We start from the raw sequence: 16,245 nt of genomic DNA on the forward strand, positions 1-16,245 counted from the left end.
AAAAAAAAAGGGGGAATATAAGATATCCAAATTAAATTAAATGTCTGTTTTTACACAACCCAGCATCTTTCACAATCTTTCAGTTGCTAATACCAGGGGTTTCAGAGGAAGGTTAAAGTCTCTACTGCTGCATCTGTTCATCTGTGGAGAGTTGTGTGTGGGAGAAGAGTTGTAGACAGAGTGCTAGAACATTTATATATGTGTTAAAATCATTACCTTGCAGTATCACCAACATCTCTATTTTTAAACGTGCTTGTTCCTTCAGGAGACATCACCGTTTTCAGACAGTCCTCCATGTACGTTCAGATGCATACAAACTTTGGGCTGGAACTTGCAGTTCAAACATCACCTGTGTTCCAGGCCTATGTGAAAGTTGGATCACAATTCAAAGGCAGAACACTAGGTAAGTAAACAAGTCCCCTTGCAAAGGAGAAAATGTAGGGAGTATAATTTTGATAACTTAGTATTAATCTTTTAGGAAATCAATTTTCTTCTCCAGATTCAAAGAAAAAAAATGCATTGGAAACTGAATTGATTTTTCACTAATAACTTAAAAAGAAAGAACTCAAAGAAACTAGAGATGTCACATTTTTCTTACATAACACAGTGCTGTTCTGTATTTTATGTGTGCCTTTTCCAATATGTGCTATACTACACAATGAAGAAGCAACAAATAAGTCTGTGCAGTCTTTGCATCTTGGAGCACAAAGTTCTTTGAATGTAGTGCATGACCACTGTAAACACAATGAGCCTAAGAATCAAAAAGCTTCTGAGCTGGTAATCACCAGATGGAGATGTTTATTGCACAGCAACATTAGCCACACAAGTGTATTTTGCATTCTGATTGTGGAAAATTACAGAGAGGCTTCGGCTTTTACAAAAGCCTAAATGCATGTTCTTTGTCATTATGCATTTAATATACAAAAGAAAACATGCAACTTCAAAAGTGTTGCATGGCCTTTCTCTTTTGCATTACTTAAAACCACTTTTTTCTAAAAAAAAGACAAAAACTTCTCTATGATTTTGTCATTGATTAAAAGCTGGCACTCTTAACTTGAGGAGGCAGAGGCTCAGTCACTGAATGTGTACATGATCAAGATTCTCTGGCTACTTGACCTGAGTAGTCACTGACACTCTATGTAGAGCTTTTGAATCAATTGTCTCACTGTTAAAGAATGAAACACAGGCCACTGTGCACACATTCTTTAATTTCCGCCGTCCCTTGCGTTCTGATGTTGTCAGGTTTGTGTGGCAATTACAATGGAGACACTACAGATGACTTCATGACTAGCATGGATATCACTGAAGGGACAGCCTCCCTGTTTGTAGATTCCTGGAGGGCAGGAAATTGCCATCCTGCCTTAGAGAGAGAGACTGACCCTTGCGCTTTGAGCCAACTGAACAGTAAGTACATGATGCTGTGGTAACTGATCTCTCCACCTGGCTTTGTCTGACACTTCCATAAGCCCATACCAGGGAAATGAGAGAGCTGGACAGAAACAGAGACTGAGGATTGAATCTCACAGATTCTTTCACCAACAAGCCATATCTGCTTTTTAGAGTACATATCAAGTGAAAGCTCATCAGATCCCATTCTAGAGACCTAGAATTGAGATGATGAATGAGAGTGGTTTGAGTCGTCTAGTGAAACTGCAATGTCCACAAGTGTCTTAGGCTTGCTCAGCAGTACTGAGACTGAAATCCAGGTTTTGTCTTCCCAAGTCTATATTGCTATTGGTCTAAAAAAAAAAAAAGAAAGGTGAAAAAGAAAAAAAAAGCTCTACTGAGCTGCTTATACAAGAATAGAGTCTGAAAGCTAACAAGCTAGGAATTGTCCTATTGCTCAGTGCATCATTGCCAAAAGTTCACTAAAACACCAAATTTTTTGAAAATTTCCTTTTCCATTTTCCCCCTAACTTTCCCTTTTTAATACTTATTGTTTACTTTCATTAGAAATATCTGCTGAGACTCATTGCTCCATTCTGACCAAGAAGGGTACAGTGTTTGAGAAATGCCATGCTGTGGTGAACCCTATTCCTTTCTACAAGGTATGAAGTTATTATGATGGATGTTGTACAGAGGGAGTCCAAATATAAACCAGATTGGACTCGTATACGGTGTCCCACGCATTGAATCAGCAATGCAGAGAAGCTTAGGAACAGGTGTGTTTTGAAAATTATGTCTCCACCGCACTGAAAGTCAGTTTGGTCACAGGCACCAGTCCCATCCCTGTGAATCAGAAAATATTTTTGCTCATGCTGCAGTTGTCCATGACAACAACTCTAACTGTGCAAAGTGTTGATTTTACCATGTGCATAATTGAGTTTAGTATACTTGCCAATCTACACAAAACATTTTGAATATTAAAAATGAGAAGCAGCAAATAAAGGCGTTTTTTAGGGTACTAAGTATAGTTTGTTTACATCAGCAGTGCAATTTTCCATCAGTTTTAGTTATGCATTAATATGTATCTTCTGTGACTTAGTTCTGTAGTTCAGCATAGAATCATATTGGTTGGGAAAGGATTTTGAGATCATTGAGTCCAACCATAAATACAATGCCAAGTCCACCACTACACCACGTCCCTGAATGTCACATCCACGTCTTTCAAATACCTTCAGGGTTTAGCACTTCCAAATGTCTGGTCCCCAGTAACAAATTACTCTCTGTGTGTTGGGTTTCAGAGATGTGTCTACCAAGCCTGTAATTATGAAGAGACCTTTCCTTATATTTGTTCTGCTCTGGGATCATATGCACGAGCATGCAGCTCCATGGGTTTAGTCCTTGAGAACTGGAGGAGCAGTATGGACAATTGCAGTGAGTACCTGTACCAGCTCTTAGTGTTCTGCCATCAGATAGGTAATGAGGAAATAGTGATCAGAAAGAAGAGCTGCAATTGGGTAACAAATATCCAACTCTTGGATACCCTTCTAGTGTCTGTCTCAACAGGGTTGTTATTTCAAGACTATATGACAAAGATTATTCATATGCTTTAAGGTGAGCATGTGGATGCTTCCAAGACTTGATAATTAAGGTACAGAACAGCCAGAAAAATAAAGCTGTCCTGTAAAATGAGAAAAAACTAGGGAAAACTGACTACAGATTTTATTTTATTATTTTGCAACTCTGACATAGGCATGGGTTTCACTGTTACTCAAAAATACATTGATATTTCTGCTTAGCTTCCCTTTACATTGTAAATTCCAAGATTCACAAAAAGGCTGTAAGGTATTTTACCTGCACAAAACTTCTGCACAGCTGCATAGTTTGCTGTTAAGTCTTGGTCTGCAATAAGTTTTGCTAGAGCTCCACATCCACAGGAAGAGAAGCAACAGGAAGCATTAAGCATTGAAACTGTTGACACAAAATAAGCAGCACATAATAAGCAAAAGGACATTATCTTTCACAAAGAAGACAATCAGTAAGTGAAATTTAACGTACACTCTTGTCTTTCTTTATAGCCATTACTTGCACTGGCAATCAAACATTCAGCTACAACACTCAGGCATGTGACAGGACATGCCTGTCACTCTCCAACCGAGCCCTGGAATGCCATCCAACTGATATTCCTATTGAAGGCTGCCAGTGTCCTAAAGGAATGTACCTGAACCACAAGAATGAGTGTGTTCGTAAATCTCATTGTCCTTGCTACTTAGAGGACAGAAAGTACATCCTGCCTGACCAGTCAACAATGACTGCTGGGATCACCTGGTAAGTGTGTCAAGTTTAAAGGTGAATAAACTGAAAATGAGGGGATGAGGGGTCTTCATGTCTCTGTCAAGGGTCAGATGCAGTAAGCAGACAAGCACCACACAGCTACTTACTCACTCCAGCGGAATGTGGAGGAGAATCAGAAGAACAACAGCAAGAAACCTTCTGGGTAGAGATATAGACAGTTTACTAAATTTCTTTATTAATAATAAGCAAAAAGCTTATTTAATAAGCAAAGCAGCATGAACAATGAAAGCTAAGTAAGGAATTGATTCAGAACTTTTTGTCAGCAGGCAGCCATTCAGACATTTCCAGGAAAACATGAATTTGTCATGCATAATGGTTTGTTGGGAAGATGAGTGCTGTAACTCAGAACATCCCTCCTTCTTCCTTCTTTACCTGAGCTTTTATTGCTGAGCTTGATGTGGTATAGTATGGAATCTTTCTTTGGTCAGTGGGGTCAGTTGTCCTGGCTGTGTTCCCTCCCCGCTTCCACTCAGAATGAAAATACTTTGCTTCTCAACCTCTTCCCTGGCAGGGCAGCTGGAGGAACAAGAATGCTGGGACACTGTTCAGCACCAGCTAAAACAGCATTGTGTTATCAACAATATTTTGGTCACAAATCCAAAACACAGCACCATTGAGCTGCTAAAAAGAAAATTAACTCCATTCCACTCCAATCCAATACAATCTCCTTTATTTTTAATAGCATAAATTTATTTTTCAAGACATCTCTTTTTCCCTTTTTCTAAACTGCAGATATTCTAACTGAACAGCAAACATTTTACTTACCTTCAGCTTGGAAATGTTACAGAGAAAAATAAAAAATAATAGGTGGGATCTGATTATTATGGAATAGCACTTAGCTATATACAAACTTCTGGGATGACTTGATAGGCCTTCCTCATAGTGACAATTGCCTACTAGTGATAATAGGCATTCGCTTTCCAAACTGATGTTACTGTATCATACAAAAAGTGAAGAGAGAAGCTGACTCATATTCCATTTCAAAAGATGGGAACGAGGTAGTAATGTGAATGAAACATTTTTAATAAAACAATTTTGCAAAAAAAAAAAAAATCATAATTTCTTTCTTAGAAGAGATTTTCATTCTTTTTTTTTTTTTCTTCCTAGCTACTGTGTTAATGGGAGGCTAAGTTGCACAGGGAAACCTCAAAATCCTGCAGGTATGAGTCTAATATTGTTTACTTAGAAACATTTTCAGTTCTTTATGTTGTAAAATTACTACTTTGCTGTTCTCTTCTGTGTTAATTTCACCTCAATGTTAATTTTTTTTTTCTTCCTAGAAAACTGCAAAGCTCCTAAGAAATACATATCATGTTCTGACAATTTAGAAAACAAGTATGGAGCTGCATGTGCCCCAACCTGTCAGATGCTGGCTACTGGAATTGAATGCGTGAGTTTCAGAGCTCTGGGATATTTATCCTTTTGAGAGAGGTAGAATGTTCTAGTTGTTACTTAGAACTAGACTACATTGCTTGTAGTGAAATTAAAGGAATTATTTTTTCTTACATAATGCAGTTAAATATCAGGCTGTGGACACAAAAATTGCACATATATTTAAGAAGTGATTAAAGAAATTCATTGCATTGATTAATGAATGAAATTCTATTAGAATAAAAATCCATTGAGGGATCTTAACTACATGGCTATAATCTCTGGCTCAGGTACGCCATAAGCTGTGACTCCATGTCAATGGAAATACGGGGTTTATGCTTCCTGTTCTGTTTTTTCTCAACTCTTAGCTGCTGTTGGTCACAGAATGCAGGAGACCTGGGCTAGGTGAAGATCTGGGCTGTCCTGATGATAGGGTTTTCTTATATTAAGGAAACAGACTAATTGGAAGAATAGTAATAAGCTTCCTTGATATGAAGAATACTCTGTTGTACTGTTTCTGAAAGACTGGTAGTGATGGAAGATATATCTTTCAGAGTCTTCAGGTATGTTTAGTATCTCAGACCACAAGTATGTGTTACAGCTTCAGTGAAACTAGTTCAACTGACAGTATATTAATACGAGGAACAGCACAGAACTAAAATCAAGCCCTAACAGAATTTAGCACAGGTTCACCCTTGACACCATTCACATCCAGGATAAAATGCATCTCACATTATATTCTGTTTTTTGCTTTGCAATCTGTTGGCCTTTCCCAGATACCCACAAAGTGTGAATCAGGCTGTGTCTGTGCTGATGGCCTCTATGAAAATCTCGATGGCAGGTGTGTGCCAGCTGAGGAGTGTCCATGTGAATATGGTGGCCTTGCTTATAGAAGAGGTGAACAAATCCACACAGAATGTGAGATCTGGTAAGAATCACAGGGTTTTCCATTGCAGATCCTCTGTTTCACTGAAGCGTACAGTCACATAAAATAAGTGTTTAACTGACTGGAGAGTAGGAAATGGCAACACCTGAAAGGGAGAAATACCATGACACAGTACAGGGATTAACAAGAGAGAGAAGCTTAACATTTGATAATATATGTATAGATAAGAGTCATTGTACCAGTTTCAGGGATAATTTCTGCCTGATGTATGTTCAGGAATAAAGTCATCAGTAGGGCCTGTGACTGTAAATGATATAAAGTCAAGTATTATTAACAATCCACTTAAGTAAATTATGAGGGCAAAATTTTTCTTCTTTTCTGTGCATAAAAGCAATTACCCCAAAAAAGATTCCCATCTCTTTAGCAGCATTCTCAAAGTACTTTATTCCCTTTCCAGTTACTAATTGATTATTTAAAAAAACCAAACAAAACACTCCCCAAACTACACAGAGCAGTGACTTCTGATCTCGTTAAGCGCAAAAATAAATGGGTTTCATATACTATTTCTTTCATGAAAAAGTACAAAAATACAAAAAGTACAAAAGTACAAAAAGATTTCTTCTTTATTATTAATTCATTTTCTAGGCAGTCCATAAATATTAATTCTGGTTCTTATATTAACTGTAACTTGGCCTTAGTGTACATAAGTCAATTAATTGAATATGTTATCAATAAAAGTGAATCTATATAAAAATAAGCAGGTGAAGATGGCATTTCTTTGAAATCTGAGTGTGGTTTCTGTTCTCACTCCCAGCACTTGCACAAAAGGCAAATGGAAATGTGTTCAGAAAACAAGGTGTTCCTCCACCTGTAATCTGTATGGAGAAGGCCACATCACCACCTTTGATGGACAGCGTTTTGTGTTTGATGGCAACTGTGAATACATATTAGCTATGGTAACCTGCTTCTTTCTGGTTAATGCAGTACCATCAAGAAATAGCTGGATTTAAGAGACTAATAAAAATGTGCTAGCATGCATCAATAAACGATACAGAACCTTGAATCTTTATAACCACTTACTGAGTTTCTATATGTTTATTTCAATGCTTAGAATGAAAATATTTTACTTCTAAAAACCCATAATTTTTATGCAATTATAACCAATTTTAGATTAAAAAAAAAAATGTTTAAATAGTCATTGTATTCTGTACCAGATAGATATCTTAGGAACGTTACATCAGTTTGACCAGCAAAGCAGAGGTCATCACCTCCAAAAACAGAATTACTTATGGCATTTTAAGCATCCTGTCTTTTCTTCTACTTTTATGTTTTAAGTTGGAAGACTTCAGGCACAGTCTGTTGAGCCTTTATGCTTCTTGTGGTTTGTTTTGGGGTTTTTTTTAGGATGGCTGCAGTGTTAACAGACCCGTTTCCTCTTTCAAAATTGTTACTGAGAATGTCATCTGTGGGAAATCAGGAGTTACGTGCTCCAGGTCCATCAGCATTTACCTGGGGGTAAGCTCTTCTTTCTGCCATTATCCAGCTGAATAGATTTTAAGACCAGGTTTTCTTCACTTTTTAGAAGCTTCAGCTGTATCCTAAGAGAAAGGTCTTGTAAGTGAAATTATGTGCTAAACATAGAGCCTTAGTTTTAGTAGGAAGTGCAGTAGCTTTTTGTTTGGGTTTTTTTAATTCTCATGTTGTGTTTCATTCTCCAAGAATCTTGTCTAGCCAGGAAATTGTGAAGTTTACTCTGCAGTGAATTGCTCAATCAAAAAATAATGTTTTCCTGCTGCAGTATCACAGCAGCTGAACTTCAGCAAGGAAAATACTGAAACTTGATAAGTTGTAACTTTCAGATAAATTTTCTTCCAGAATCTGACAATCATACTGAGAGATGAAACCTTTGCTATTTCTGGGGAAAATCCTGGTATAAGATACAAAGTGAAAAAGAATGCCCTTCACCTGATGTTTGATATCATTATCCCAGGAAAATACAACATGACCCTTATTTGGAATAAGCACATGAACTTCTTCATCAAGATCTCGAGAGAAACGCAGGTATTGCAGAATAATTTCCTTTAAGTGTCCCTCCATTCAAATTGAGCATTTGATCATGGTTGCCTTGAATCTCTGTGATGACAAACATTTTCCAGAAATGCTACCAGCATTTCATTTTTATCATTATCTCCAGAACAGCAGAGATCTTCACAAGAGGCTAACTTAAGGGATTTCTGTACTGCATTCAGGAAATTTTTGAGCTAAGTGTTTGTAATTTATGTAACTGCACATTTGAATGTGGTGACAGTTTGCAGTTTAGAGGAGATATCCATGCACAAGTGTGTTATGAGAGAGTATTTGTAGATGACATTCACTCCTAAAGCACCGGAAACAGTCAGTGACCAAAAGGAAAGGTGAGAATTGTGACCTGCTGAATTGATATTGGTGCTTTCATTGAATCTAGGAAACGATCTGTGGTTTGTGTGGTAACTATAATGGCAACATGAAGGACGACTTTGAAACTCGAAGCAAGTATGTGGCATCAAATGAGCTGGAATTTGTCAACTCCTGGAAAGAGAATCCTCTCTGTGGGGATGTGTACTTTGTAGTGGACCCCTGTAGCAAGAACCCTTATCGTAAAGCATGGGCAGAAAAGACATGTTCCATCATCAACAGTCATGTTTTTTCTGCCTGTCACAATAAGGTAAGAATTTATTTGCTCTTTTTATTTATTTATAGGCATAATCCATATTCTTCCAAATGCTCATGCTCCAACAGGTGATTTTCTGTTTGGCAAAATATTTCAATAAAATACATATAAAAATGTTTATGGCTCATATTTATGTTAATTTTCTTTTTTTTTAATTTGTACTTCACCAGCCCTTTCATGAACACAAATTCTAAGTATGCTATTAATTGGTTTCTTGAAACTACAAGAGTGAAAAAAGAATGAAGACTTAAGAATCAGGAATTAGTCAGTCTGTTGGTGATGCCTGATATTGATCAATGCATTTTCAGGTGATGAAAACCAGTGAGAAACGTGGATAATGCTGCAGTGGCTACGCATACACATAGAGTAATGAAAAATGAAAATGAATCCCTTCCTTTTGCCATGCAGGTGAATCGGATGCCCTACTACGAGGCCTGTGTCCGAGACTCCTGTGGGTGTGACATTGGAGGGGACTGTCAGTGCATGTGTGATGCCATCGCAGTCTATGCCATGGCATGCTTGGAAAAAGGCATCTGCATTGACTGGAGGACCCCCGAGTTCTGTCGTGAGTTTCCTTAAGCTCTCCTTAAAGAGGTTTAAGAGATTTTTATTGTCAGTATATTCATTTGGCAACATAGGAAACTTATAATAACTACCTCAAAGTTTGTGTTTGGTCTTTGGGCAAAGAGTTAACCTGAGTCACCTGGGTTTTGAAATTGTACTTTACCAAAATATTTTAGCTCTTTTTACCAAGGAATAATGAGAGAGAAAATATTATGCTCACAGAAAGCAGATTGTTTCTTCTGCAGTGTATAGTGCACTGTGAGTTTGCCAGCAAAGAAAGCATGAAATTGTAAAAAAAATGTTTCATTCGAACTATGATTAAATAAATTTCTGTGTGGATGTTAATAGAATGTAGACAGCTGTGTTGGCTGGAACACTGTAAAACAGGAAAATGATATCAAGGTGTTCCAAAACAGCAAATACAAAGGAAAAAGAGGATGAACATGCTATAAATCAGTGTTAGAGTTGTCATTTTTGATGGATTTTTTTCCACATTTCAATATATTGTGTATGAAAAGTTGTGGAAATGTCAGCATACTGTACTTGCAAAAGAGAAATTGACTTCCATGAATTAAAATATATATTTACATCAGAAGCTAATCACTGCAGTGAAGGTTTTTTTATTCCAACTGTTAATTAATTTTGTCTTCCTTCTAGTACTTCAGAAGTATCATGCCATTAATTTGAAAAAGAAAAATCTTTTCTCTTGCTTGTCCTTTCTTTAGCTGTCTATTGTGAGTATTACAATTCTCATAAAAGAAAAGGAATTGATGATGCTTTTTCCCATGGCTACAACGATGACAAATGCACCTGGCACTACAGGCCTTGTAACTGTCCAAATCGAGACTACAAATATGTCAATATTGAAGGTAATAACCTCGACTACTGTAAACCAGGAAACAGTAACATAATTGTTTTCAGTGCTGTTTTTTTTTTTCATCAGTCATGCCGCAGTTAAATAATGATAATCTAATTGATGTTATTTTTAAAGAAGTTTTGCTGATATTTCCCTTACTAGTAGTGTTTTAAATACATAATCAATTCAGTAGATGTAATATATTCAGCTTTATATCAAGCTCAGCCTGTCTGGAAGAGAAATTCTGACTTGCACCAAATCAAAAAGAATGCACTGTACTTAAGGAAGAAAACATGGAGAGAGAAATTAATATGTTTATTTAACAAATGGATATAGCTGAAGAAACTAAACAAATTCCTAGACAGACAAAACCTCCTTCTGAGGATAACATTGGAAATACTTAGCTGAATAGATGATGTTGAACTTGATACTATTCTTTAATAACAGAAATATTCAATTATAAATAGTGTAAATTAAATGCCTTTCTCTGAGAAATGTAAAACAAACTTCTCTTCCCCTTTCTTCAGGCTGTTACAACTGCTCTCATGATGAATACTTTGACCATGAAGAAGAAAGGTGCATGCCATGTGGTAAGCAGCATTTCTTTCTCCACAGTAACTTGAAAACCATACTACAACTTTTGCACAGACTCAGAGAAGATATTTTTCTAGTATCTCTCCATAAATGAGTGTTCATCTAAACACAACTTCCTTTCAAAATAAACCCACTACTATACTGCTTGTAAAATATAGTATTGGTGTTCTAACCTGTGTGAGGCAGATGCCCAGCGGAGCTGTGAGTCTCAGAGGTATTCAACACATTTCACAGGAAAAAAAGGGAAACATATAGCAGAAAAGCAGATTTAGCTATTGGACTCATTTAAATAAATATCTTTCTAGATTTTTTTTTAATTAACTTGAGGTTTATTACCATATGGTTTATTTCCATGAAAACCTATCTTAATAAATAAGGTTTTGGATAGACTCTAGCTGGACAGTTTGGATTTTCATGCAGATGTAAAAAAACCTTAAGAACAAAATTCTCATTATAAAATTCTGTCTTGGGTAACCAGGATCTCAGCTCAGCTAGTGATCTCCCTTACATGCAAAACCATGTTTCACTATCCCTGAAAACTGAGGTGCTCTTAGCCATAAAAATCGTAACAAAGATAGGAAAAACTTACTAGTGTTCATTATAATAATGAGATGTATTGATTTCTTTGTAATTAAGTCCTTTGATGTGAATTTGACCACTGAAATATGTAAGATTAAATACTTTCAGGAATAGCTCAGTAATTAGCACAGTTCTTGGAATACAATCCAGTGAGATTTACCTCATCTGTGATACTTTAATGTGTTTTTATTCACAAATATAACCTTTAATGTGTTTTTATTCACAAATATAACCTGTTTTGCCTTTATGTAACAGGACAAGTAAACGTTACCACCACACCCAAACCATCTTCATCTTCACCAGGTTAGTTTACACAGTTGACCAACTGTGTAACTTACACACTGATATTATGTCCTGATAAGTGTTTATGAAATCAATAATGTCCTTTTCTGTGTGATACAGCAGCATTATCAGTTTCATATGCATAAGGTGAAATTATGAAAAATACCCTGGTACCATAATATCCTGGGCTGCATCAAAAGCTTCATAGCCAGCAGGGCAAGAGAGGGCACTGTGCCCCTCTGCTCTGATGAGAGCCCACCTGGAATGCTCTGTTCAGCTCTGCAGTCTTTAATTCAAGAAAGACAGAGGAAGGCCACAAAAATGACCAGAGGGCTGGAACACCTCTCCTGTGAGCAAAGGCTCAGATGTGGGGTTGTTCAGCATGGGGAGGAGAAAGGTCTATGGAGACTTCTTTGTGGCTTTTCAGTACTAGAATGGGGCTTATAAGAAAGGTGAAGATAGACTTTTTTAAGTAGGGCCTATTCTGATGGGACAAGGGGTAATGGTTTTAAATCAGAAGAGAGTCAATTCAGACTAGATGTAAGGAAGAAATTGTTTGTGATGAGGCTGGTAAAACACTGGAAGATGTTGCCTGGAGAGACTGTTGAATCCTCTTACCTGGAAGCATTCAGTTAAGGCTGGAGAGGCATTTGAGCAACATGATCTAGTTGAACACATCTCTGCTTGTTGCAGAGGGAGTGGCTTAGATTGTCCTTAATGGTCTAAGCCAACCCAAGTTATTCTATGATTCTATGATAAAAAGGATCTCACATAATTTTATGCCAAATCTTACCAGGGACTGGCCATACAACACTTCAGCAATTGAAAAAAGGCTTGATGGAAATGTGTGACTGACTATACCAAATCCTTATAGCCTGATACAGGAAAGGAATCTATATATCTTGATCTTAAATTTGTTAGAAATTCCATTAATTTCCCTCAAGACAGATGATATTGGAAAACTTTATACTGTGGGTTGGATGAATAATAAAATCATGGATACTATTTGACATAGGATTGGAATATTGTTCCTTCTCTGCTGATATGAACAAATGTTTCTGCCAAATTCACTTTAAAGTGAAGAAAAACGTATAAAGCATCTCCAAGAATACCTATTTAATGTATTTACTGGACATAATAGCAAAGGAAGCAATGGATAACAGCTCTTCAAGGTTTAATCTGAAAGATAATGGGTTTTAATAGTAGCTACTGCTACTAGCTATAAAAACCATTTGTTTTACTTTAGAAAAATTCCATTAATTTAGATATGTTATCAGTAGATTATTGAGGACTATTTCTCATCTTTTAATTTTTTCTCTTAGTAACAACAGTGCAGCCTAAAGTAACAAGAAGCTCTACCACAAGCACACTTCCAACAGTACCTTCTACTTCTTCTGCAACAACTGTATCACCTCAGACTACAAATCCAACAATAACTGCAAAAATTACAGTTCCAAGAACTTCACCCTCACAACCTCTTGTCACAATAAAGTCAACTACTGGTAGGTTTTTAGTGTTATTGTCTAAAATAAATTATTATAAACTTGTTCTAAACTTCTGTACATCATTGAGATACCATTCCTAGGAATGCATTTCAAATTCACACAACATCCAAGCATTAGACTCCAAATAATAAAACAGGCAAAGCAGGCTTCCAGAAAGGAGTTTGTAAACCAGAAAATTTCAGAAGTGTAGATTGAAAGTGCATAAAAAGATATAGGATATAGGCATTAGGTTAAAAATGCAACCAAAAACTGAGTCATCTGAGAAAGACAATTAGAAGTTCTATAAGCAGTGAGCAAGCCCACCTCCAGTTGGGTTTATTAGCTCAGCTTCAGCCTCTTTTCCACTGGTTCATTTATGGAGTTCAAGGAGCACCCAGTCTATTGACTCTGAATAATGTAAGCATGCCCCAAAGTAGAGTCACACAGGTATCAGTGTAGCATCTTTGTCTAGGCTTCTAAAGTGCTGTTTTCTGGAGGATGACTCTGCCAGCATAAATTACTTTCTGATTCTGTGGCTTGTGGAGCCTCATTTAGCCTCATACCAACATGCATTTCAGCTAATAAACCATCTTGGACCATGGCTGTCAGGGAAAGCAGAGGTAAAAATAGGTCCCAAAGGAGTCAAAACACACAAAAGCTGACATTTTGATAGATGATTTGTGCACTCAGGCAAGGACAGTCTATAGTATGATGTTATTTAGCTTTTCAATACTAATTGCATAAAGCTGCAAGTGTGGCTGACTTGGAACATAATAAAAGCCAATGGACAAAGCCCATATGGACTTTAGCCAAGGTGACAACAAAGCTAACGTATTAAACAAATCTAAGACAGAAAAATACAGAAAATGAGAACAAAGACATGAGACAATAGAAAACAAATACAAGCTCAGAAATATTTGGTAAGAGTATGAAAACATGAATACAACAGTCATACTGAAAATATTTGAAAAATAAAAAATTATCTTTAAAATACTAATATCTTCTTTATAATTTTTCTATTAATTGGTTACTCACATTATACTTTTACTTTTATTCCAAAAGAACATACAACATCAATTTTTACCACACCAAACATGACTACAACCATCACTACCCCTTCCATAACTACCTCAGTGAAAAGAACCATGGCCACTACACCGAAGTCTGTTCCCTCATCACCCTCTGCCTCATCAACCACTGCTTCAACTGAGACAGAACAAGTAGAGGTCACCTCACCACCCTTCAAGACCACCACCAAAAGGGAAACGGCAACCTCCTCAATACCTACTCAAACCACAACTCAGAGAACAACTTTCAGCCAGCCTAAACTAACAACAGCAGGTAAACAGCACTTTCTTACATCTGTCAGGTGAAGCCATCACTCAAAAGGCATATGTCAATGTACTCCTTATAAAAAAAGCCAAGCATTCTTACTAGTGCTCTTAACATTTCTAACAGAAAGGAAAGGACATGGACAAGAATTGTGATTAAAATGGAAATTTATCTTGCCAATGGAGCAAGCATCTGACCTCCAAATATGATGTTAAAGCTAATATTTATCTTCCAACACTTCTTCCACATTTAGACAAACTCTCTCTATGCCTCAAAGCAAGTTCTTGAAAACTCACAGACCACAGAATATATATTCCCCCTACCCCTATATATATCATTGTAAGAAATACTCTCCCCAAAAATATTAACCTTTTTGAATGTCTGACACTCAATATACAAACAAGGACGGTCTCCTCTGAGGCTGTTTGACAACATGAATTGCTGCATTAGCAACTGACAGACTGGGACAATGTGTGGTGGGAAGCCTGCTGTAGTGGGAGGGCAGCTGTACACTCTTTCCCAAATCCGGGTTTCTCCCACAAAGTACTGTTGGGGTGCTTTTATCTGGGTCTTCTTGTGCAAGCAATTACAGCTTCCTCTAGGAACCTTACCAGCTCCCAACCATTACTAATATTCATTCTTTCACGGCAGAGAGTGAGGGAACCGAAGCAACCACTCTGCACTACCCAGAAGGTGAGTAAAAGGGACTAGAGAGATGCCCTTGGCCTAAGACTCTGCTTCACTTACCTCAGCTTTTCCAAATGATGGTCTTGCCCTGTTTGGAATACTTGGGAGGGGAAACATGTGCATCCTCACAAGGCTCTTCTTTCCTCAGGAGCTTCAGAAAAAGGCAGGGAATGTCAAATTGTCAGAGGCACCCTTCAGACCCACCCTCTATGAACTTGTGCTTTTTTCTGTGCAGTTGTCACCCGCTTAAGAACAACATTGATACAGCCTGTGCAGCACCTCATGACACAGACACAGACTACCCCTGCCACATCCACCAGCAGCACCTCTGTCCCAAGAGAGACCAGCCCTGCCACCAGCCCAGAAGTTCCACTGACAAGGACATTTCCAAGCTCCAGCTCTTTGCCTGTCACTTCAGCCTCATCTACTTCTTCCTTCTCCTCAACCCAGCTGGGAACATCAAATCCTGGTAAGGCTCCCTCCTGCCCTTCTTACTGCTCTGCCTGTTTCTTCCAGCTCGCACCCTTCTCTTCTAAGCAGCACATCCCACAAAGGCTTCAGTTTTGGTACTCATTCTCAATTCCCCCTGCTATTGCCATGGAACCACCTGCAGGTCCTGGGCCTGACCCACACATGACCCTGACTGTATCCTTCTCCCTGCAAATTCAGGGCTTTGGCGCACAGATCTCTATTGAGGGTGCAGGCATCCATGAGTTCCTGCCCTATAGCTACCAGATACAAGCTAAAACACCTCTCTCTTCTTACAGTGCTGCCCTGTGAATGCACAGTGGGGCAGGGGTGAACAAAAGGCAGGGAAACTGGAAACACATCTCAAATTTACAGCTCAGGACAGTTTTGAGTGAGAGGCGTAACCCAAGGCATCATCTCCAGCCAAAGGATGCCAAGGCCCTGGTACATCCATGAAAAATGCTATTCAACAAATATATCCTCGTGGACCAATGCTGACCCTGAGTGCAAGAGTCACCACTGGAGGGTGGGCAAGAAAGTGAAAGAATTTTAGCCTGGAGTTGAGTGTACACTTAGACCCACGTGCCAGATTTGTCTAAGTGTTGATCCTCCTTTGGGGAGATGCCACAACATGCTTTGTCTAGAATCCTTCCCAAGACTCAATCATTCTTTTCTCTCACCCCTTTCTTTGTAG

At 37.9% G+C, this 16,245-nt stretch overlaps 1 protein-coding gene across 1 annotated transcript in view; it reads left to right on the forward strand.

Annotated features, from left to right (window-relative positions):
* Positions 1-16,245, forward strand: part of MUC6 (mucin 6, oligomeric mucus/gel-forming) — a 41,114-nt gene that overhangs the window by 15,296 nt on the left and 9,573 nt on the right. The window contains exons 13-31 of the mRNA XM_059849103.1: positions 266-403; positions 1,243-1,404; positions 1,954-2,048; positions 2,685-2,817; positions 3,462-3,711; positions 4,846-4,898; positions 5,019-5,128; positions 5,886-6,037; positions 6,810-6,951; positions 7,400-7,510; positions 7,871-8,056; positions 8,460-8,699; positions 9,114-9,270; positions 9,995-10,138; positions 10,653-10,715; positions 12,912-13,082; positions 14,127-14,405; positions 15,048-15,089; positions 15,319-15,552. Of these exons, the coding sequence (XP_059705086.1) occupies positions 266-403; positions 1,243-1,404; positions 1,954-2,048; positions 2,685-2,817; positions 3,462-3,711; positions 4,846-4,898; positions 5,019-5,128; positions 5,886-6,037; positions 6,810-6,951; positions 7,400-7,510; positions 7,871-8,056; positions 8,460-8,699; positions 9,114-9,270; positions 9,995-10,138; positions 10,653-10,715; positions 12,912-13,082; positions 14,127-14,405; positions 15,048-15,089; positions 15,319-15,552 (2,862 nt within the window). The remainder of the gene's footprint in view (positions 1-265; positions 404-1,242; positions 1,405-1,953; positions 2,049-2,684; positions 2,818-3,461; positions 3,712-4,845; positions 4,899-5,018; positions 5,129-5,885; positions 6,038-6,809; positions 6,952-7,399; positions 7,511-7,870; positions 8,057-8,459; positions 8,700-9,113; positions 9,271-9,994; positions 10,139-10,652; positions 10,716-12,911; positions 13,083-14,126; positions 14,406-15,047; positions 15,090-15,318; positions 15,553-16,245) is intronic.

This window comes from Haemorhous mexicanus, chromosome 6 (genome assembly GCF_027477595.1).
Source record: "Haemorhous mexicanus isolate bHaeMex1 chromosome 6, bHaeMex1.pri, whole genome shotgun sequence".
Lineage (NCBI taxonomy): Eukaryota > Metazoa > Chordata > Aves > Passeriformes > Fringillidae > Haemorhous > Haemorhous mexicanus.